At 37.9% G+C, this 23,551-nt stretch overlaps 1 protein-coding gene across 1 annotated transcript in view; it reads right to left on the bottom strand.

Moving 5' to 3' along the window:
* The window catches only part of LOC128029299 (XK-related protein 4-like), a 49,071-nt gene extending 38,609 nt beyond the window's left edge, over positions 1 to 10,462 (bottom strand). The window contains exon 1 of the mRNA XM_052616996.1: positions 9,314 to 10,462. Within this exon, the coding sequence (XP_052472956.1) occupies positions 9,314 to 10,005 (692 nt within the window). The 5' untranslated portion in view covers positions 10,006 to 10,462. The remainder of the gene's footprint in view (positions 1 to 9,313) is intronic.
* Between the last annotated feature and the right edge of the window lie 13,089 nt (positions 10,463 to 23,551).

Below are 23,551 nucleotides of genomic sequence, written 5' to 3' on the forward strand. Positions count from 1 at the left end.
TGTTTGGAGGGAGAGAAATGCTGACTATGACATCATCCTTACAGTCAAACACGGAGGTGGAAACATTATGGTTCGGGGCTGTTTTTCTGCTAAGGGTACAGGACAACTTCACCACATTGAGGGGAAATGGACAGGACATTGTACTGTAAAATCTTGGACGAGAACCTGCTTCCCTCAGCCAGAACACTAAAGATGGGTCATGGATGGGTCTTCCAGCATGACAATGACCCGAAACATACCGCCGAGGCAACAAAAGAGTGTCTCAAGAAGAAGCACATTAAGGTCATGGATTGGCCTAGCTAGTCTCCAGACCTCAATCCTGTAGAAAATCTGTGGAGACAGCTGAAACTTCAACTTGCCAAACGACAGCCAAGAAACCTTAAGGATTTAGAGAGCATCTGTAAAGAGGAGTGGATCAAAATCCGTCCTGAGATGTGTGTAAACCTGGTGACCAACTATAAGAAAAGTCTTACCTCTGTGCTTGCTAACAAGAGTTTCTACACCAGTACTAAGTCATGTTTTGCTTGGGGATCAAATACTTATTTCACTCACTGAAATGCAAATCAATTTCTAACCTTTATATAATTTATTTTTTCTGGATTTGTTGTTTGTTATTCTGTCTCTATACGTTAAAATAAACCTACCATAAAAATTACAGACTCTTCATTCACCCTTCATCTCTCATAAGTCGCTCTTTTATAGCTAATAATAACAGAATTATGCTTTCACTATTAGCTTTGTCTCATATATTTAGATACAATGAATACAATTGGAAAAACTGGACACAATAAGATAATATCTACAAAATAATTAATGTCTATACTGCGTGGCATGTTCAGATAATTTGGCTTTAAAATTGAGATAATTTTGTACATAAAGAAATTTCTTACTTTTAATTGAAGACGTTAGCAGCTTGGCAAATCGGAGACTAACTTTTTGCAATCTCTTCAGACACTCTAAAATGTCTCGACACACACAAGATCTTTTTTTTTTTTTTACTGTAGAAGAAACATCTGAAAAGCACTCTATCCCAACTCCAGTACAGTCTAGAAAACAAATGAGATTTTAATATTTTAATAATAATTTTCTAATTTAGTAATAATTTAAATTAATCTTATGACTTACGTTTAAAGCTGCTGCTCTAAGATCTACTCATAGTGGAAATGAAATTGAGTTAAACTGCACGCTGGCTTAGAAGATACACACTTTGTTATATTCTGTTCATGTTCGGATTAAGCCATGTGGTTTGGTGCTGGTGTTTTTCGGTCACTTTAAACCATGCACCACATGAGCATTACAGACAAGCCAGAATGTGGTAAATAATGCAAGAAATGGCAGTCAGGTCTCTCACAGCACGCACTGTTAAATATTCATCCAAGGTGGGCAACCCGTAACGAGACTTGCTTGTATTTGTAGCATTAAATGTCTCTTGTCACCAGCTTTCAGCCAAACAAAACAGAGCATTTCAATGCAAACATGCACCTGGAGACCATTTAAGCAACATTCATTTGAGCCACAGGAGAGCACAGCTTACTGTTCTTCTCTTCTTTTTGCTGAGTCAAGTCAACAGATGACCTGACAAAAGTGTGGCGATAAGAAACAAATGATTAATTAAGTAAGATTTAACTTTGGTATCAGCATCTTGATCTTCATCTGATCACCGTCCACAAGCACATTTCTCAGAGAAACCCATCCTGAAGTCAAATCCCAGAGGATCTGGATAAGGGAATGGCACAGAGCGCCTCTTTATTGACTTTGTCTGTTGAAGGGGGCTCCATTTACACCTTCTCACTTTCTTTCACCTTTGAGCGAAACAAAGACTGTTCATCCAGGTATTGAGCCCCAAACAGTTGTTTTCATTATTATAAGGTTCAACAGGTAATCTACTGTACCTCCTTCATTAAAGTACAGCTCCAGACAGCCATTCTGCCATCTCTATATCTGAATCTGTAGCAACTTCACAGTTTATTAAAAATGGTTTGTTTTAAACTCTAGCAATCAGCAATAATTTTTTTAGGGGGGGGGGGATTGTCAGAGATATGCAATATCAGACTTCATATCCATCCACAGAAAATGATACAACCTTCCTACATTAAAAAATGTCAATAAACCGTCTTCCTGAGGAACAGGACTATTAACTTAAAGCTTATTCTAAGGTTTTTGGCTTGTATAAAAATACATGTAACAGCGTCCAGTTATGGGCCATTTCTCAGAGACATGAGAAAGGCGAGGAAGGCTTTTGCAGAGGATCAGTCCACTAATGCATCCACTCTGGTCCTGTTCTGCATAAATATACGTTACAGATGGCGTCATTTTGAACTTGTTTGTTTGTTAAATGAGCCATGCTCACATTCATAATTACATTTTATTTAATTATAATTGTATGGGTGTGGGCGTGTGAGATGACATGCCAGTCGATGGTGGACTGCAGGGCTGCATCTGGTGAGATGCTTCCTGAGCAGCCAGCTCAGAGAAAACAGGTCATCAGCAGTAGCACACGGCACACTACACACTCAAACAATGGCTGCAGGTGGGACCTGTCATGCCCAGTGCTCCAAGCAAATACATTCAGGGGAAATACAGACCAGATTTATGATCCAGAAATTAGAAACCAGTTATTTTATCTACCCTGAGAGATGCTGTGCCTTACTTGCATCAGCCCGAGCATTTGGGTCCACCAATGTAGTCATCACCAATCAGATTATTAAAAGCAAGAATGTATCTTGAGAGATGACACAGATTCTTTCTTTACCGCCCTACAAAGGAAAAAAAAATCAAAAGGAGTCTACAAAGTACTTTAAAATGTCTCAACCGACAACTATAGCATTTCATCAATATTTATCAATAGTGACAGGAGACATAACAGCCAACAGGCTTGCACAGAAGCGCCATCAAGACCATTTATGCTAGGGATTTTTTTAACCAAGACATTTAGACTTACATTTCAAATAAATGCTGTTCTTTTAAACTTTCCATTGATCAAAGTTTTTTTTTTTTTTATTTACACAAAAATATTAAGCGGCACAAATTTTTCATCATTAATAATAATCTTTCTACTTATCTTAATCTTAAATCAACCTTAATCTTATTTTAATTATTATTATTTTTCTGAAGAATCATGTGAAGAATCAAGAATCATGGCTATTGAAAAATGAGCTTTTAGGAAAAAAATATATTTTAACATATATTAAATATATTAAATATTATATTAAAATGAAAAACTGTAATAATATTCCCAACATTACTGTTAAAAAAGAAGCGTTTTGAACACAAGAGACTTCTTTCAGAGATATTTAATTGTGTGTGTGTGTGTGTGTGTGTGTGTGTGTGTGTGTTTTAGGGATGTGCAAGACAAGTCAACTAGTCAACAACACTGCTACTTGACACTTGACTTGATTTACATTCTTTTTTTTCACATGCATGTTTTTTCATATTTTTAGACTATGTTTCAAGGCTAACTCTAATTTGAGGAACTCAGTTTAAAATAGACTAATAAGAGTTTAACTTACTGCTCCTGCACTGAATTCAGCTGATTTTAATCCCAATGTCTATACTGACTGCCCAATATCTATGTTGACTGACATTGATTAAGTAAACCCTTAAGTTTAACGTACAATAATCACAATGCGAGGCAAGCCCATTGCATTTAAATGACCAACTTGTAGCAGCAGTCCGTTTGGAATTTGACTATTTAATTAATGTATTAAGGAAGCTAAATGGATCGCATATATAGTCTGTATGTGTACGTACAGGCATTTGTGGGTTTTTCAGGACTAGATGGTTACAACATTTCTGAGAGATTTTTTTTTCATTTAATGACAAGTTCAGGTATTTTTTTTTAAATATATATTTATATGTCATGATATATGTTAGGATGAGACCTCACTCAAACTACTACATTTTTATGATTCAGTTAAAAGACTGTGCAGGCCTCTAACCACAGTAAAAAGGCTGGATAACATCTCCACACACTTCTCTGAAACCTTAAAATCTGCCCACCAACTGCAAACCTGAGAAAGACAACTGTTCATTATTTCTACTACTGCTGGAATGAAATGACCCCCTCACATAATCATCCCATTTCTCTGTGGAATTCATGTTAATGGCATCCAAGCTGAGCTTTGTTAAATGTTTGCATTGCTAGATGATGACCCAATGTGTATTATAGTTTTGATTCTCACTACAAGTTCCCAGCTCGGCTGTAAGAAACTAAACACAGATCTGATCTGTCTGACCTCTCATGTGAGAGCTGTTAGAGTCATTACAGTCATGTCTTTTTTATTATTTTGTGATAGTAAAAGAGTGATAATAAGCTTTTATCTTCTCAAGCTCGGTTTACTCACTACAGATGAATATATTTTTGATGTTCGTTCCCACCACTACAAACTAAATCGTTTGTTTTTCTTTTATTCCTTTTTTTTTTTCATTTCGACAAGTGTTATTGCATTATTGTGTTTTTCTTTGTATTTATTCAGTCATTTAGGTAGTTATAATCGACTCTGTTTTGATTTACTGTTGCTTGGAGTGTAATTCATGAAAAGTGCGATGTGATTGAAAACATCTGATTATTAATGCTTGCCTGACTGGTGTGTTGACATATTTCAGAGAACGCACTTCACAGAGGATCTCAGCTCAAAATATAAGAGCAGAATGAAATGAGTACTTATGAAATCTGTCTGAATGCACGTTCCTTCTTGCTGATGCCTGCCACTGTGCATTTAAATTGGTCTACATGTTGCTTTCTCTCAATGAGATGTGGCAGACAGTGTGGGTGGGAGCATGGGTGACATGGACGGAGTTAAATAGCAATGGCCTGGCTCAGCTATTCCATTTGTTTGCATTAATATACATAAAATCACACTCATTGGCATAAATCTCCATGTTTAACTTAATATGGTAATGCAGGCTGAGATAACTGGAGAGCTGTTGCTTAGAAAGGAGCTTTTTTATAGGAGTGATGAGTCTGTTTTACAGCTTCATTATGCGGTTATTATCTCTCTTTGGTCACTTCCATCTTAGACCATAATCGATTAAAGGACAATAAAGTCCTACACTGTTAATGTTTCTTTATTAAATCAATATCAAAATCCATAATATGTTAGCTGAGTAACTGCATGGGAGTGAAATGTCTACAGTAATGCTGCATGATATTAGAAAAAAAAACAGCATTGTGATACAGGTATTTTCACTCAATGACTTAAAAAACTGTATTTGAAAAGAATAAATCTTTCTGGAGTAAGTAACATTTTGTAATAACCGAGACATTTTGATTGCTGGTAAATTTCACAAATCATTACAAAGAAACAGCAAGTAACACTGAATTAAAAATCACGTTTTAAATTAGAAAGACTGAAATAGAATTTTCCTGTAAAACGTAGAGGTGTGTGATATATAGTCTACGATAATATCGTAATTGTTGTTTAAAAGATATGCGATATAAATATAAATATATGTATATGAGAGAGAGAGAGAGATTTTGTCATCATCGAACACCCCTAATAAAACATATTCCAATACTGCAATCATTTTAAATATTTTTTTTATGTGACCTGCAGGCATTCTTGACCACACAAATATATGGTCATCATGGTGTGGAAAAGCATGGGGTGTTAAATACAGGTATGGATTACAACCCCAGCACCAAGTAGACCCCTACTGTGCGAATAGAAATGCTTCATACTTTATTCAGACCTTTATGCATACATATACACAGCATGCAGTCAACAACAAGTAGCAGGCACGCTGTGGTTTGGTGCATGCTCATTTGGAGTGCAATCATGTAGGACACAATCAGCAAGACTCCACATGCAGAAACACAGATATAGAATGACTTTCAAAATGTTAAGTGGATTTAATTTTACCTGCAATTAAAAATAATTAGCTTGTAAGACATGGAAATATGATTTGTAAGAGAGTGGTTTATCTGTAGATATGCATCGTGTAGATATACATTGGTCTTAAACTGAAGTAAGGAGATAAGAATTCCTTCTTATGCCTAATAAGCCTGACAGCAGTAAATAAAAGGATCCATTTTTACAATGTGAACTGCATGAAAACGCATGACTTTACAGGAACACTTCACTTTTTTAAAATAGACTTATTTTCCAACTCCCCTAGAGTTAAACGTTTGAGTTTTACCGTTTTCTAATAAATTCAGCCGATCTCTGTGTCTTCCAGTAGCACTTTTAGCTTAGCTTAGCATAAATCATTGAATCAGATTAGACGTTCGCATCTCACTCAAAAATGACCAAAGAGTGATATTTTTCCTAATAAATAATCAAGGAACTTTGCTGCCGTACCTTGGGTGCAGCAGGCGCAGTGATATTACGCAGCACCTGAAAATAGTCCCCAGCCACTCTGCTATTGCTGCAACTACACAAACTAACTGGGGACTATTTTCAGGCAGTTCCTTGATTATTACACCAGAATGAGAGTATAGTTTCTAGTCATATCGGTCTAGAAAATTGCAACTTTTCATTTTCTGTCAGTCTTAGTACATGATGTAACTACAGAAGGGTCAAGTTTTAAATAGCAATATAAATACAAATACAAATACAAATTCATATCAACTGGCCACCAATTCAGCAAAACAAAGTAGCCAAGAATTGCCATGAGACTGCTTTGGAAGACAGAAAATTTTCAAATCAGATCAGGACATGCACCCTATACATTACTCTACAGCTCCAGCAGCATTGTCATTGAAAATAATATGTGAAAATACACAACTGCTGATTACAAAATGTAAATGTTTTCTTAAGATGCATCCCAAATTCCCAATGTGCCTACTAATGCACTGTTCTATGCCATTTTTAGCTTATAGTGCGAGCAGTGTGATCACACTGAAAATGTGATTTCACACTGAAAATACATTTTAAACACATAGATGATGCACTTAAGTATATCCCCCCCCCCCACCACCACCCACACCCACAGAAAAAGGTATATGGCTTAGTAAAAACAAACTAAAAAAAACCTTGAGTAAAAGCAAATGAAAGTACATTATCTAAACAGAGTCTGTAATGCAGGTCAAGTATCAGAGTTGACATCTGCTGTTCAAAGATGAAAATAGTTTGCATGTGGTCTATTTTAAGTGACAGTAAACCAGTTAGGGTGATCACTGATATTTTGTATGATAGTGTGGCTTTTATTTTAGAACACCAGCTTAATTTACTTTCGTACTTCCAAGCCCTTTACAAGTAATATAACTTTACGCAAATAGTCTGACTTTGTCAAAACAGGCTTTTTCACAATTTGAGCCAAATTATTCTGAACACTAAGAGTAGTGGTGCCAGTAGTATTTCAAGAAGAACATAGTTCGGTATAGTAATATTATTAAAATAAAGCTTTTAAGACAAAAACTACTTGCCACTATAAAAACCTTTCCATGGATGTTAAAGAATCTTTATTTTTAAGAGCTATCCCTACGTGCACAGATTTCTCTGCACGGTTACTTATGTGGATATACTCACAATATACGATCAATTTCTCAGCACCACGATGAAGAGAAAAACAGAGCTACTGCCCAGATCAGTACAGGATGGCTTGATTCAGCAACAACACAACAAAAACGTGCAATTTTGTTGACCTGAAATCTATTTATGCATGCAGGTATATTCCTTTGAATTAAAGGTCATATATAAGCACTTTTAACTACTTTTAAGCAACACTCAAAAGGCTCACTCCCACTGTTAGGATTTTCTCTTTACATTAGTATGGAAATACATAAATATGTATATATCACTATATGACACCTTCACCTTGCACAATCAAACTCCAATTCTAGCTCTCAGCCTGATATATTTCCTTTGTCGAATATCAAGAACTTAACTAGCAAAGCGTGCTATTTTTAAATTGCTTTGCTTTGTGAGATGTCCCCAGACTTGTGAACCTTTTGCACAGTGCCACGTGCAGCGCATGTCTCAACAATCCTCCCTGTCTGAGAGCACACAACTGCACAACTGTGTCAGCTTCATTCCTGTCACCATACACCATGTGACACCACCTAGATGACAAAAAAAAAAAAAAAAATAAAAAATAATTAAAGAAAGAAATAAAAGGAAGAAAATGAAAAATGTATGGAAGCAACCCTCCAAATCAGCCCCTTCTCAGGAAGCAAAACAATACTGATGTTTTACGAAAATACCCAGGTGAAGTGCTCAAGCGTTCAGAGCACTTTGCAGGATTTGGGCTGCATTGGTGAGGTTATGGCCTATAATTTTGTGAAGTGGGTTATTAAGTCATTCCATTCATTTTTCCCACTAGCTTTTATTCAATTAGCAACTCTTGCCAAACAACCTTCTTCAAACACAGAGCTGACGGGGCACAGAAAACCAAAGCAGCTGTACAACAGCATTTGAAAATGCAACATCTGTAAGTAAAGACAGCATCGTGTGATTTCATAATGGGATCTTTAAGGCTGATTACGATGTACCTCGTCTGTGCAATCCCTGTTATATATCAGACACAGCTTTGATCGCCTGCTTCCAATATAGCAACTCCTCATCCTTTACTGTTTGGACAGCATCCAAACACAATCCTCAGGGTCAAAGACTTAGAGTAAATGGATATATAACTCTTTTGAACATGCTGATCAGAACTCATTCAGGCTTCTGAAGACCCTGATGGGCTGACACTGTGAAACACAATAGGTTTCCACAATCCCGTTCATTAACTCTGTCACTGATGTAAGCTTTGAGTACAACCATGGGCAAATTAATGTATTGACCTGCAAAGAGATTACAACTCCATGGGTGAGCCAGTAACCTCATGCACCGTAAGATGCCACCAGGGAAATATTTGCAACTACTTTTCATACAAGGCGATCAATCGCCCATTAATAGTCTTTATTTCCCTATGAGGTTAATTCTCAATTACATTAATAATAGATTTAAATGGAACGGGTCAATGAACATCTACTATCCTCACTAACTGTTTAGTCATTCGAGCTTCATTCAATCCAGAAATCTTTTAAATTTTGTAACAAGTCAGGTCATCTACAAATACAACACCTCAAGTGCCTACTACCCTTCTCTCACTGCAAGACAGATAAGAAGAAAATTTATACCAGATACTCCATGATTATGAGCTTTACAGTACAAATAGGATGATAAATTAGCTCTCCAGCCCACACAATGTGTGTGTAGGCCTTAACGTGTCAACCATTCCAAACTCAAGAACACGCTTAGAATGTCATTCAAGCGCGCGGCTCTAAACAAAATAGGTGCTACATTTTAAAGAGGACAAGCAATAAATACCCGACCTCGACTCTTCAAATCACAAGTGCCATTGAAAATAAAGCCCTTCTCAAGCTCACCTCCAGATTTGTCCGAGCTGTAAGATGTGAATGACGGACTGCAATATCCAGATACAGAGGGAACAGGACGCTGAGCGTGTCTTACTAGTCCGGGCTGCGGTAGCGCTGTTGCTGCTGTTACTTGTGGTGTTGCTCTTGCTCGCTGTGGACGCCTGTCTTTGAGGCGTAGTCGGGTGGGCTCCAACGTCTCCGTGCGAAGCGGAGCAGCTGAGCAGCTTCCCGTCCATGTGGGAGCAGTTCGCCGAGCTGCCGTCGCCACCGCCGCCGGAGCTCTCCTCGGTGCTGAAATCATGGACGAACCAACGGAAACTGAAGACCTGCACGGAGAACGAGCCGAGCACCACAAAAAACAGCGTAAGCCCGAACCACCAGTAGTCGCGGCGGAGGTAATAGTCGACCGAAAGCCAAATATCAGTGCCCACATCTGCGAAATACACCGTCACTGCGGCGAGGATCCACAGACAGTCCCAGACCATGTATTTCTGCTGCTCCCTGTCGAGGCGGAGACAGGTCGAATTTGAGCCACAGCACCGCGACTCCCCGTTGACGAAGTCCGCCTCTCCGGTTCCAGAATCCGGCTGCGATCCCGGAGCTAGCCCTTGAACCGATCCCGAGTGATCCGAATTCTGCAAAGGCGTAAATGCTACATCGCTCTTCTTCATCTTTAGCACCCCGTCGGATTTCGCGGCCATTGTAGCAGCTTTGTCTTCTCACCGTTTTCGCGTCTTCTCCTCGGGTTCTCTATTCCAGTCGAAGAGACACTGGGCTGGGCGACCTCCTCTTCCGCCAGCTACAGCGCCGCCTGCTCATAACAAAGCAACACTTCCTTTCGGTGGCGGGTACGAACCATATGCTCTCCCATGGCTCCTACTTAAAACTATGACATCATTGCTTTGCAACTCTTCTTAAGACGCACATCATGCTGTTCGATATCAAGCTATTGCAGCACAGCCTTCTGCTAACTCCACATTCGGGCAAAAATTATTAAAAAAAAATATAAAAAGAAAAAGAAAAAAAGAAAGAAAGAAAAAAAAATGTCTACTGCAGCGGTATATTAAATAGGTGACCGCTCGGTTATGGCATTTATAAACGTGCCGTTTTGAATTCCACCCTGAACTGAACACTGTCCACTGGACGCGAGCGGCTCGTCAAAAGTAAACCCTTTGCGTCTGTTGTGGTGATGCACAGCTACTGCAGCCTCTTTATTCTGCTCAGACTGAAATACAATTATTTTATTTGCAAATATCATATCGATGTCAGTTATATTTGTTACATTTTAATATAAGTAGTTTCTGGTCTTCTAATTTAAATAACTTAAAAAAAAAAAAATTGATGTCATCGAGCTAACAGCTGATTGGTCCGTGTTAGTGAACGTTCTACTGAATACAGACTAAAGCCGTTGCGGCGAGGCGCGTGATCGATGGCGTCCGATGTGTATCCTGCGTTTGTAACGTAGCAACCCTTGCAAAAACACATGAATAGCCTATAGGCTGTATTGACGCATTTAAATCTAGACAATAACAATGATCAATTTTGCATTAACTGGAGAGAATAAAACACTTCCATGTTTTATATTTTGAACAGGATTCAACTACCCGAATATAAACTAAATTAAGCTTTAATAAAAACCGTTATCTTCCAAACGCTAATGGTTCAGCACCACGGAAAGCTCCTACTCTCAGTTCATTACTGTGGCTCATTGTGCACTATGCAGAAGATCTGCCATAAACAAGTCGCGTCGGCGCTCCATATATCAAGGACGCTCCAGTGCCATCGGACTTATTGTGCTGAGGGGGCTAACTGGCGTCGTTAGTGAATTTATTGGCACCCTTGAGTACGGCGCTGTATTGTTGACACGCCCTCTGCTCGCCGCTTACACATAAAGCGAGTCACTCGCCTTGAAAAACAGCCACTATGAGACACACCACGCATGCACACTGAATGGTGTTAAGATACTGTATTGATTCAAGTCTAACGGGGAGAAAATAAGCATTTTACACCAGCAGCTGCTGCCAGGTAAGTATCATATGCATTGATGAGGCACATTGCCCACAAAAATACGTTATAAAAGATAAATCAGCAAGGCTCTGACGTTCGCAGCTATAACACTTTGATAGGCATGAGCTCATTACGCCTTAGGTTTTAAACTACCCTTGCTGTTTGGGATTGGGCATTGAAACAGATGGCGTCAAACCGTCAACAAGTGGGCTGTCGTGAATTGACTTCAATAATAGACTTGCTTGAGAGATGCAAAAGTTAATTCTCTATAATTAAAGGATGGACGGTGCAGCATTTAAGATACCACGATCCACACACACGCACACACACACACACACACACACACACGTTTGTTTTTGTGAAAAGTGGGGACATCCCATAGGCGTAATGGTTTTTTATACTGTACAACCTGTATATTATATGGCCCTACACCAACCCTACCCCTAACCCTAACACTCACAGAAAACTTTGTGCATTTTTACTTTCTCAAAAAAAAAAAAAAAAAAAAACGCGTTTTGAAAAATGGGGACATGGGTTATGTCCTCATAAGTCACCCTCTCCTTGTAATACCTGTGCCATACCCATGACATTATACAGAGATGTGTTGATATGTCACAAAAACACCTGGTAGGGAGTGATTTTTAGTTTTTAAGTGTATGATGCCCATTTTTTCTGTAACCATTTATTAATTCAGCAAGTATGAAGTCTAGTGTTTTAAAATCTGTTCAGATTTTTAAAATCATGTAGCGTATTCCATTAATTTCAAGATAGTCTGACAGCGGAAGGTCTGGACACCATATATAATTTTTCTTGGCCAAGGACTTCCCTGGAGGACATCTGACTGACATGTAAAGCAGCCTTGCAGTTTGTGATGTAAAAATGAAAAGCAGTTTGTTTTGTTCAGAGTCATGTTTAGGAGCTTAAAAATGTAAAGTCATTGTCCCTATAACAGACCGGCATGCTACCAATAAATCATTCCAGAATGTCGACTTCAGTCGCCAAGAGTCTTTGAACTTAATATTCTTTTGAAAACCCAGGGTTAATTTAATTCTGATCATTGTCATAGTTGTAAACAGGGTGGCTTTCTTCTTTCATGACAGGGTTTGGCGTCACAACAGCTTTGTTTCCAGGCAAGCCATTCCTGTAGAGTTCAACCAATCAGATAATGACTTTAATACCACTGAACATAAGTGTGGGTACCAAGCACTTCTCACTGTACACCTCCTCTAGCAACACCAGAACATTTTGGATGCTTTTGGATCTGAAATGATTGACTTGGTCTCTTGAGACCAGAGTATTGATTTTCAGAAGTCTCTATTTTGTAAATATGGGCCTTGGAAGAGGTTAAATGAGTTTATTACGCTTTGGCTACTTTCGTTAGTTCTGGTTTGGATAAACAACCATGCATGTCACTTCTGCAGGCTGCGTCATACTCTGTGAGATATAGTGTCACTTTTTTCATAGCTTTTGCTATGACTCTGACACCTTCACAGTGTTTCTCCTGCTCCTTTTCTAGCAAAAATACACTCATCACTAAATAAAACCTTAAAGACCTGATTATTTCAGGATCCTTGTCACAAGTCTGTTGTTTTTGATTGTCAGTGCTACTTCTGATATAATTTAACACTTTAAACAATAATTAGGTATTCCTCTTGTAAGAGGGCACTCTTTTATGCTAAAAAATAAATCACCTGGCAGTTCTCTCCCAAGTGGTTCCACTGCTGCCAGCATTAAGTCAAGTATGATTCAGTGGGCTAGATAACACTTTTAATTGCCATGAAATTACTTGTCTTTAAAAGTCCCAGATAAAGATACTTACCTGTTGATCAAAAATAGCTTTAAACCTATACACTCTTATTTTGCTGATTCATTTTGGCATTCTTCTTTGGTAATTGATCAAACAGACTTGTTGGAACATTATACCTTCAAAGAACCCTTACATTTCTTCTAAGTAGAGAGTAATTGCTGAATTTGTAAAGTTTAAGAGGGGCTGTACTCATTTATGCTATGCTATGCTCTGTATACACACACACACACACACACACACACACTTCTCTAAAAATAGTACATACTTTAAAATACAGACACAATACAGGTGGGTGAGTCTGAGTCAAACATTAATTAGGAGGCTAGAGAGAGTAAGAGGGAAAGAAAGCTATGAATATGAATCAAATTATCACTAGCTCTCTCAGCATAAATACAGCCAGGCTCTTCAAGTTCTGCCTGTATGGCACCTGGACAAGCTTCAGAAATGAAGCCATCTGTCATCATCAGACATGGCAGGGGTAAGCGGCCTGTCGTGACTTGTGGGCAATGTTTTAGCAGGTGCATTTCAGGCCCCACTGACACCCAGACAGCTATCACCTAAACCTCAGGTGTGGGTCTGAGCTGCTGGTTCAAGCTTAGACTGGTCCTTCTTTCTGAATGAAGGAATATCAGAGGCTGTCTGTGTTAGCTATTAAGAAGCGTTTGTGGCCTCCCTGTGCTACCTCAAGATAATTACAGCCGTCTTCTCTTATTGATCTGAACAGGCTCTTTGTGAAAAGGCTGTACCCAGCTCACCAGCCCTTCATGTGCTCACACCAGCCATTTAAAGATTCAATTTTAATGTCATCTGCAATCAGACAGACAGCCATCACACAATCCCAAACTATTGTTTCGGCCTATAAATTAAATATGTGTGCATTTAGATTCTAGTGAGCATCCTCCATGAAAACGGAGGTCACAGTCCAGGATTATTTCATTAAGAAGGTGTGCATTTAGACTTTATTCCTCTTTGAATGTCAGCTGTGTGACATTCAGAGCAAATGTTATCCAGCATCATATGCTGTCATTACGCAGCACTAGAAAATCATGCCAGAGATGCTCAGCTACGTGAATTTATTGTGGCACTCCTGCTTCCATACATCAGCATTATCAGACAGACTTCATCCAGCCACACTCGCTCTCCCCTTCAGAGCTTTGACAGACACACAAAACCATTATGGCATGTATAAACCTCTAGTACTTGATCTTTTCGGTCATGACATGTACAACAAAAACAAGAGAGATCAATGCAACAAGCCATGTGGAAACATAAAAGGCTGTTGCATGTGGTCCTCTGTGGCATGTGATGCTCTGCTGAAAACCACATTACTTGGATCTTATAGTTATTCACCATTCAGCAAAAACGGAAAGTGTCCAAACTCGGTCCTGGAGGGCCGATGTCCTGCAGAGTTTAGCTCCAACTTGCCTCAACACACCTGACTGGAAGTTTCTAGTGTGCCTAGTAACACCTTGATTAGCTGGTTCAGGTGTGTCTAATTAGGGTTGGAGCTAAACTCTGCAGGACACGGGCCCTCCAGGACTGAGTTCGGACATCCCTGGGTTAAAGGCATTGACTTTTTTTTTTTTTTTTTTTTGTAGGCAAACATGAATGCACAGATGCAGTTTCAGTGACTATTCCAGGTTAACCTGCAGCCACAATAGTGTTTCACACAGAATAAATTCTGCATTTCTATCAAATATGGCAACGTTCTGTAGACACTTCAACTGTGACAATAATGACAGCCCGTAGTTGCTCAGCAACACACCATAATTTCTCAGGTTTTGTGCATGAGCTTCTAGTGAGACAGCAACCCATTGTGACAGACCCTGGAAGAGATTCTTATACAGTGAGTTGTCAAGCAGAAACTGGGCCATTGGCCTCTGGATGCTCCATAGACAGATGAGTTAAAATACCCCCAGTCACTATAAAGCACAGGATGACACATTAGCGCTTGTTCAGCCATCCAAATATTCACTGCCATGTGAATATTTACACAACTGAGTTTAACAGCTCCACTGTGAACTAAAGAAGTAACACATCTTATACAAAGCAAACGGCCATTCATGGAGCTGTAACAGTATCCAACCCAAATGAAATGCACCTGAATGAAGGTTTTACTATAGGCATAGACAGAATGTCTTACTAGGAGTTTAGAGGGTCTGTTTTACTTACTATTGGAGAAAGTGTAATGGTAACTTGTATAACCTTGATAACAAATCACATTACAGCCTTGATGTCACTGCATTTCAGTCAGAGTTGAGCGACACATTCAATTGCCATATACAGACACCACACTGAAGGAATGAACGAGAAGTGTCATAAGCTGTATCCCTCTTGTCGCGAAAACTCAGTGACTTCTCTAATAATGTTTTTTTTTTTTTTTTTTTGCACTAGTCATACCTGCTGCAGATTCACTCACTGTATCTTAGCATATCTGTTGCTCAGGTAGGTCCGGCTGTGTGCTCACATACTGTTACTAAACAAGCTGGTATTTAAGTGAATGTGCATCATTTGTCCATCTGTTGCATCTAAAAGCATCATGTACTCAGTTGCAGCAATGAATTACAGTTACACTATGTTGTTATAACGCCAACATGCTCCATTAAAATTGTTCTGGGTGAGGACCCACCCACATTCTTAGTGCTTCCACCCCCTAAAATTATCTGATGCTTTCTGTCCCTGTTCTCTCTGTCCAAACAGCTCCTCCACACAAAAAAAAAAAAAAAAAAAAAAAAAAAAAAAAGAACTAAACTAAATGCAGCATAGGAATGGTGGAATACTAAATGACCCTTGGACATTTAACTTTTTTGCATTTAGATTGAATTAAACTTAATCATTATGCAATATAAATACTGAAATACTGCTAGCTTTTAACCAGAAGTGCAGATACATATGTACCCTATAGTTGCAAGTGCATAAAATAAAAGTAAATGAGAACTAGCTACAAAATTACAAAAAAGCACCATGAAAGTATCATAAAAATGGCCTATAATATACTTATTCATAAAATAGCTTGAAGTCACATCAGTACAACATCTGTAGCTCTTTGTCAGACATTCCAGTTGAGAACATTCTTGACCCCTTTCGTTATATTATGTTTTATTAACAAAGTTCGGGAGAAGCACATTCAGATAATTATCCTAATTAACATGAAAGGAGCACATTCAGTCATCAACTCAATTAACAAGATAAGCAGTATACAGAGAATATATACACAACAGACTTACTCTGGGTTCGGGCGAAATTCTGAGCTTGGAGCCCTCCCTTCGGACAGCATGCCAAATATGCATAACCTTCACTCTATTTATTATAAGTGTGAACTTGTGAAATGTCAAAAAAAAAAAAACCCTGCTACTGAATTCAGATGCTTACACATTAAACCTCTGCTCAGCTCGCTGCACTGGGTTCCCATAGCTGCAAGAATAAATTCGAAACACTATTTCCATCTTATAAAGCAGGCCAACACTCTGAATCTTTACTGTCCACAAGCCATTATCAAACCCTATAGCCTGCTGTGACCATTCTTAGTGGGACTTTGTGGTCCAACTTCAATATTTGACTCATCTAATTATGCAGTTTGTATTTATCACTCTTGCTGCAATGTTTTGCGATTATACTGGTACTTTGTTGTTAATAAGCGCAGGATTAGTTTTAATGCTTGGCTCGTGTCCTTAGCTCCCTAAGGAATTGTCAGAAATATACAAAAATGTAAGCACTTAGATGCAAATGGCTTTGGAAATATGGCATCTGCCAAGAGTGTAAATGTAAATAAATAATCACACTTTCACTTGCATCTCTAAAATTAATCATGCTATATTTCAACATGTAATGTCAGCATATGGTACATCCATATGACAACATTTTATTGAAGTTATGGTGAGAATGTGAGCTAGAAAAGGACGATAAAGAACTCTATAATGTTTGTTCCCATGCAAATGCTTGAATTTTACAGTAATTTGTCTTTCCCTCTGTCAGATTCTTTTTGTTTAACTTAAACAATAATGTTAATTTTTTTTTTTAGACAAAATACTGTTATTGAGCAAAAATGCATTAAATTGATCAATAGTTATTTATAATGTTACAAAAAATATATTTTAGATAAACACGGTTCTTCTGACCTTTCTGTTAAGAGATCCTGCATTTATTTTTATATCGTGGTTTCCACAAAAATACTAAGCGGCACAACTGTTTCAACATTGATAATAATAATAATAAATGTTTCTTGAGCACCAAATCAGCTAATTAGAATGATTACTTAAGGATCATATTACACCATAGTATTTGCATGACATAACAAATAACAAACCAAGTGGTTCTTCCTTTAAAAACATTAATATAGTAACAAATTCACTTTTCAAACAAAAGATTTCAGTCTGATGAAGTTTCACATTATATACAAATTGTAAAATAGTAATATGTACTAAACATCACATTCAGATGAGTGAAAATTAAATGCAAAAATGAATAAGAAAAGTCGAGCATCATTCATTTCCAGATGCCATTTTATGTATTGTTTCTATTGTGATTATATACATTCATCATTAATGTGACTCAAGTGTCCAAACACTGTATACTATAAAAACAATATGTGTGTGTCACAAGCCTGTCATGCTAGAATACTACAGTGTGGTCTATAGTGCAGCAACTCACGGTCAGTGCACCGGAGAAAATATGTCAAATCACAACTGAGCACAGGGGACCACACAATTCATTAGCTCAGCTCTAATTGCCATGGCATTTCAAAATGAAACCTCGTCATCTCTAGCTAAATAGAGAACACGAGGAGAAGCCGCCACATGATTGAAACGGAATTGTCATATACAGCATCTTTGCAAATGACACTTGTTAGGGAGTCATTTAAGACACTATATTTAAACCTTGTCATGGGTGAACAGCTACTGTAATGGGAATCATAATTTGACTCAAACTGAGTAACTAAATTTGGAGGGAAATGATTTGTCATTACAGTGCATAACATCAGGCATCTGCGATAATAAGAGAAATTCTCACGTTATCATGTTTAAGGTCCATATTCTTACACATCTGTGTTTGTAAGGAACGAAAAGAGCTGAAGCCCCACAGTAGAGTCAGTAGCTCATCCCATCTCCCTCTGTGATCGGTAGGTCATGTGGTCCTAGTGCTCACAGTGCTCACATGACATAAACCAGACAAGGTACCCCTGAGACCTCCAGGTGTGAAAACGGGTACCCACCCGGTTTGAGCACATGTATATTTGGACAAATGGCTTTGCGTGTCAAGCTTCCCTGCAGCAACAGTGAGACAGTGAGATTGAGAGTGAGGGAAAGGGACAGACATGCCTCGATGGTCAGAGCCCCAGGGAGATTGTGCAAGGGTCATGTGTGGCAACAGGAGGAGGCAGCCTGGCCTTGATGCACTCCCTGCAGCTCCTGATTCCTGGAGAGAATTACGCATCAGTTGGAACTAAACTAGTTTACTTGGTGATCCTAGATCCTTGAACATCAAACAACAACTTTACAAATCCAGCAATTACTCTCTACTTAGAAGACATGTAAGGGTTCTTTGATCAATTAAGGGTTGGATCGATTACCAAAGAATAATGCAAACATTATTCAGCAAAATAAGATTTTTTTTTTGTTTTAATCAAAGTGATATAATTTTGTGTTGCAAATATGCAAATAAATTAAATAATAATAATAATAATAATAAAACAAGTGTATAGGTTTAAAGGTGCTGTAGGGAACTTTTGTAAAAAAATATTTTTACATATTTATTAAACCTGTCATTATGTCCTGACAGTAGAATATGAGACAGATAATCTATGAAAAAAATCAAGCTCCTCTGGCTCCTCCCAGTGGTCCTATTGCCATTTGCAGAAAGTCATGCGCTCCCGGTAAAAAACAACCAATCAGAGCTGCGGTCCGTAACTTTGTTTGTGTTCAAAATGTAGAAAAATGAACATAATAAGCGAGTACACCATGAATCCATTTTCCAAACCCTGTTTTTAGCTTGTCCTGAATCACTAGGGTGCACCTATAATAAGTGTTTATATTCTGACTATTTTAGATTGCTTCGGGGGTACCGCGGCGGAGTAACCCAGTACCTTTGTGATTCTTCATAGACATAAACAGAGAGAAGTAGTTCCAGCTACAATGTTCTTCCGCAAGACGCAAGCAGTTCTGTTTATTAGCCGCTAGAGCGTCAAAAGTTCCCTACTGCAGCTTTAAGGCCCCAAACTTTTGAATGGTAGTTTACAAAATATCATTCCTGTCATCTACAAAAAATAAAGAATAATACAAAGAATAAACAATAATAATGTTAGCTTTTCTCAGAATGAACTTCTGAGCCACCTTTTAAATTAGTCTAAACCAATTAGTGTCACTTTTCAGAAACATGAATATTAAAGGGGCACTAAGTAGGAATTACTCCCATCTAGTGGTGAAATTGTATTTTGCATTCAAACTAATTTTTCTCTCCAGCGCCTCGCTTTTTCAAATGCGCGTTGCATCTACGGTAGGCGATATGTACCAAAAAGCTTTGACGGGATGTCTTCTAATAGCACTTCGTGGAGTTTTCCTTCAGGTGAACAGGTGTTATTTCAAACAAACTGCAACATGACAACTAACAAACGAATGTTACAGTATGAATTACTGACTGTGGAAAACATGAAATATTGTAATTAGTAGTTATGTCTAATCTATTCGTTATATTTTCTGAATTATATGCATTGTTAGATATAAAAAAAAATATTATAATATAGATTGTAACACTGACTTACCTGTCGAGAAGAAAACTGGCCACTTCAGTGTCTCTTTTGAAATCTTTATCCAGCATTAAGTGAAGTGAAGTGACATTCAGCCAAGTATGGTGACCCATACTCAGAATTTGTGCTCTGCATTTAACCCATCCGAAATGCACACACACAGAGCAGTGAACACACACACACACACTGTGAGCACACACCCGGAGCAGTGGGCAGCCATTTATGCTGCGGCGCCCGGGGAGCAGTTGGGGGTTCGATGCCTTGCTCAAGGGCATCTAAGTCATGGTATTGAAGGTGGAGAGAAAACTGTACATGCACTCCCCCCACCCACAATTCCGTCCGGCCCGAGACTAGAACCCACAACCCTTCGATTGGGAGTCCAACCCTCTAACCATTAGGCCACAACTTCCCCCCATTAGGCCACAACTTCCCAAAATTAGCTCTTTCCACCTAGAAAAAGCTTCCCCGACATTAACTCTTGTTTTCTGTAATCTACGGTCACGTTTCCTTTTACGTTCTATTTTTGACTGGTTTGGCGACTATGTTTTCTTCTCCTGTGGCGCGGCATATGTATGGTCCATAATAAGAATGCAATCCAGACTTTTAAACTTGCCGGTGCAGTTTCAAGCGCCTCTCACTGCTCTGCACCTGCGTTTCTGGCTCTGACCGAAAACGCGCTGTGGAAACGCGTTGGCTTAGTACTTTTTGTCACTCTCAGCTATTATAGTTTTGCAAGATGGCGGAACTACATGGAAGCCTCCGTCGACCTACCCGTCCCATGTATATAAAGATAATAAATTCTTCATTTACAAGGATTAGTTTAAACATTGGCATAGGTATTTGTACACCATTGAGGGCATATTTATGAATAAAAATATTGATTTTAGATAATAAAATACCTAAAAAGTTACTTATTGTCCCTTTAATAAATGTGTTAAAAAAATTGCAGCTAGAAAGTGAGGGTCATTTTGAACAAAATCTTATTTTTTTCTTATTTTGACACCTAAAAACCTTATCTTGTGTTAAATTTTTTGATCAAAAAGTGTGCTTGTGCCATATTTCAATGTTTTGTTATAATACAAATACATAGGCATTTTTTAATTGTCTTAAGTGTCTAAAAACTTTTGTGACCACTGCAGGGAAGGTTGTGCTTTTAGTCCATTTCAGATCCACGTGTTAGAGTGAATTGCCATTTTCAAGTCATATTAATTCTGATACCTGATGTGGAAAAAACATCAGATAAATAAAGTCAGATAAAATAAAGTTTAACTCATATAATAGCTACTTGTTTATCCTTACATCGTTTCAAAAGATAATGTTTCAAAATATTGTTTTAAATAAGTATTACAAAGACCAAATCTACCAATGAAATTCTGCTGAAAAAAAAAAAACCCCTTTGATTTCATGTGACTTTAAAGTATATCTTAAAGACATACATCTAAGCAATGGATAACAACTACATACATTTTGACAGTTTGTCAAAAAAGACACAAATGTGTCTGCACTTTGTTTCATTCATCGGCTGCTTATTGGATGGGCTTGAGAGGACAAAATGATGAAAATAAGCATTTACTGTAGAAAACAGATAAGGTAAACATTTATTTAATTCAAAGAGCATTATATTTGCTTCATCGATCAGGTTAAGTATTAGAGTTTCCAGAAGCTGCCTTTTTTTTTAATCACAGAAAGCTTTCCAGTGCCCATAGTATCCTGTCTTTCCCCCTCTTTGCTCTGCCTTTCTTGCATTTGACTGTCCTGTGGGATATCGGCAACTTTTGAAAATTGCACAGCTCCAAAACAGACATGTCTTAATAATAATTGCAGCCTAGAAAGTCAAATTTTTGTAGATAATGCCAGTCAGAAAGCCAGCAAGCATGGAGAACCAGTTACTCATTTCAATATTTAGGATATGCTCAGAATGGAATATTTTAGTTTTTTCAATAATAGAATGTAATAAAGTTAGGATGTTATTAAAATATGTAATTATTAGTGAAAGAAAATCTATTATATATATATATATATATATATATATATATATATATATATATTATATATATATATATATATAATATATATATATATATATATATATATATATCATAATATTAAGTTATCACAAGTGTGGATTGGAGTTCACATAATAGGCCTACATGGTGCTTAAAGGGGTCATCGGATGCCCATTTTCCACAAGTTGAAATGATTCTTTAGGGTCTAAATGAAAAGTCTACTAACATACTTTGTTTCAAATTCATCAATGGTAATGTAAAAAGCACACTTTTTATCTTGTTAATCAGCTGTTTTCTAGTCCATGTTGCTTTAAATGCTAATAAGCTCTGCTGACCTCGCCACTCTCTTCTCTGGGGGGATGAGATGACTGTAAACTTCAGCCCAAAACTTGCTAGCTAGCATATATTAGGAAAGGTGATTTGCAAAGATTCATTAAAAAAAAAACAACAACAACACGCTTATACTTGCTTATTCTATAGACAAAGCTGGATCACATTTATTTTCAAACAACAAAAGTGAATTTTGCATCTGATGACCCCTTTAAGGTTTTTTTTTTTTTTGAAGCATTGAATGTTCTCATTTTTGTTTGACTGCTGGTGCCAATTTATTTTGATTTGGTTGATCAGCATTCCACCACTACATTTGAGTTGCATTGCTATCTGTTTATGCAAGATAATGAAGGTCAAAGGAGAGGTGCGGTGCATGTTAAAGAACTTCAGTTCCATTCAGGAGGTTCTGACCCCACTCACAAACGCAGTGTGTTGACCAAAGTCTGCAGTATGTACTACTACAAAGCACACCAGTCTGGCTAGCATCGTGTCAGAACACACAAACATTCAAGACGCAAAACATGTCCAAAAAGATGCCCTGATGCTACCACGTCAATCACAAAACACAGCCATTCAGAACCGTCGTCGCACTTTTTCGCAATGCACTGCAGCCGAAAACATACCTTATATTTCAATAATGTTTCATCAGATGGATTCTAAACTTCCAAGATCAGTGTTTTCTCATCCACGCTTGATTATTAGAAAAGCCGATGAAAAACAGATTTGTGACATCTCGCCGCAGTATGGTCACGTGGTTCATGGAACTCTCATTCCAAATATTCCATCTGTAAAGTTTGAATGGGATTAAGCAGAAAAGTCAGCAGTTTCACTACATTTACAGCAATCCATGGGCTCTGGTGATTAATATACAACGAGGAGCGTCTGTTCTAGGCGGGCAACGCGACCAAAAGAAATAAAAACCAGGCAGCTGAACATTTTAACTAGTTCTTAATGTTGTGGCCACCCAGACTTTGGTGAGAAATATAATTGGTGTAAATAGTGTACACACCTTTTAATGAATAATTAGCATGCAGCACAAAGATTGTTAACACAGTTAAACTGACTGTTCACTTGTATCATGATATCCATGATTCTCCTGGCTTCATTAATGGTTCAATCCAGATTTGATATCTAAAAAAAGAAGGAAGGCCTGAAGACATATCAGAGTGATCCTAGTGATGTATAACCCATTTCTCAGGGCCATCTGTCTATGGAGAGCATACAGTACACATACAGTATCTACACTGCTACACTAAGAGCTTACAGGGATCCTTAGTCAACATGAAATGCCATTCAAACATTCAAAACCCAGTTTACTTTCATAAATGGACATATTTTCAAATAAAACTAGATAC

Source organism: Carassius gibelio, chromosome A2 (genome assembly GCF_023724105.1).
Source record: "Carassius gibelio isolate Cgi1373 ecotype wild population from Czech Republic chromosome A2, carGib1.2-hapl.c, whole genome shotgun sequence".
NCBI classification, from domain to species: domain Eukaryota; kingdom Metazoa; phylum Chordata; class Actinopteri; order Cypriniformes; family Cyprinidae; genus Carassius; species Carassius gibelio.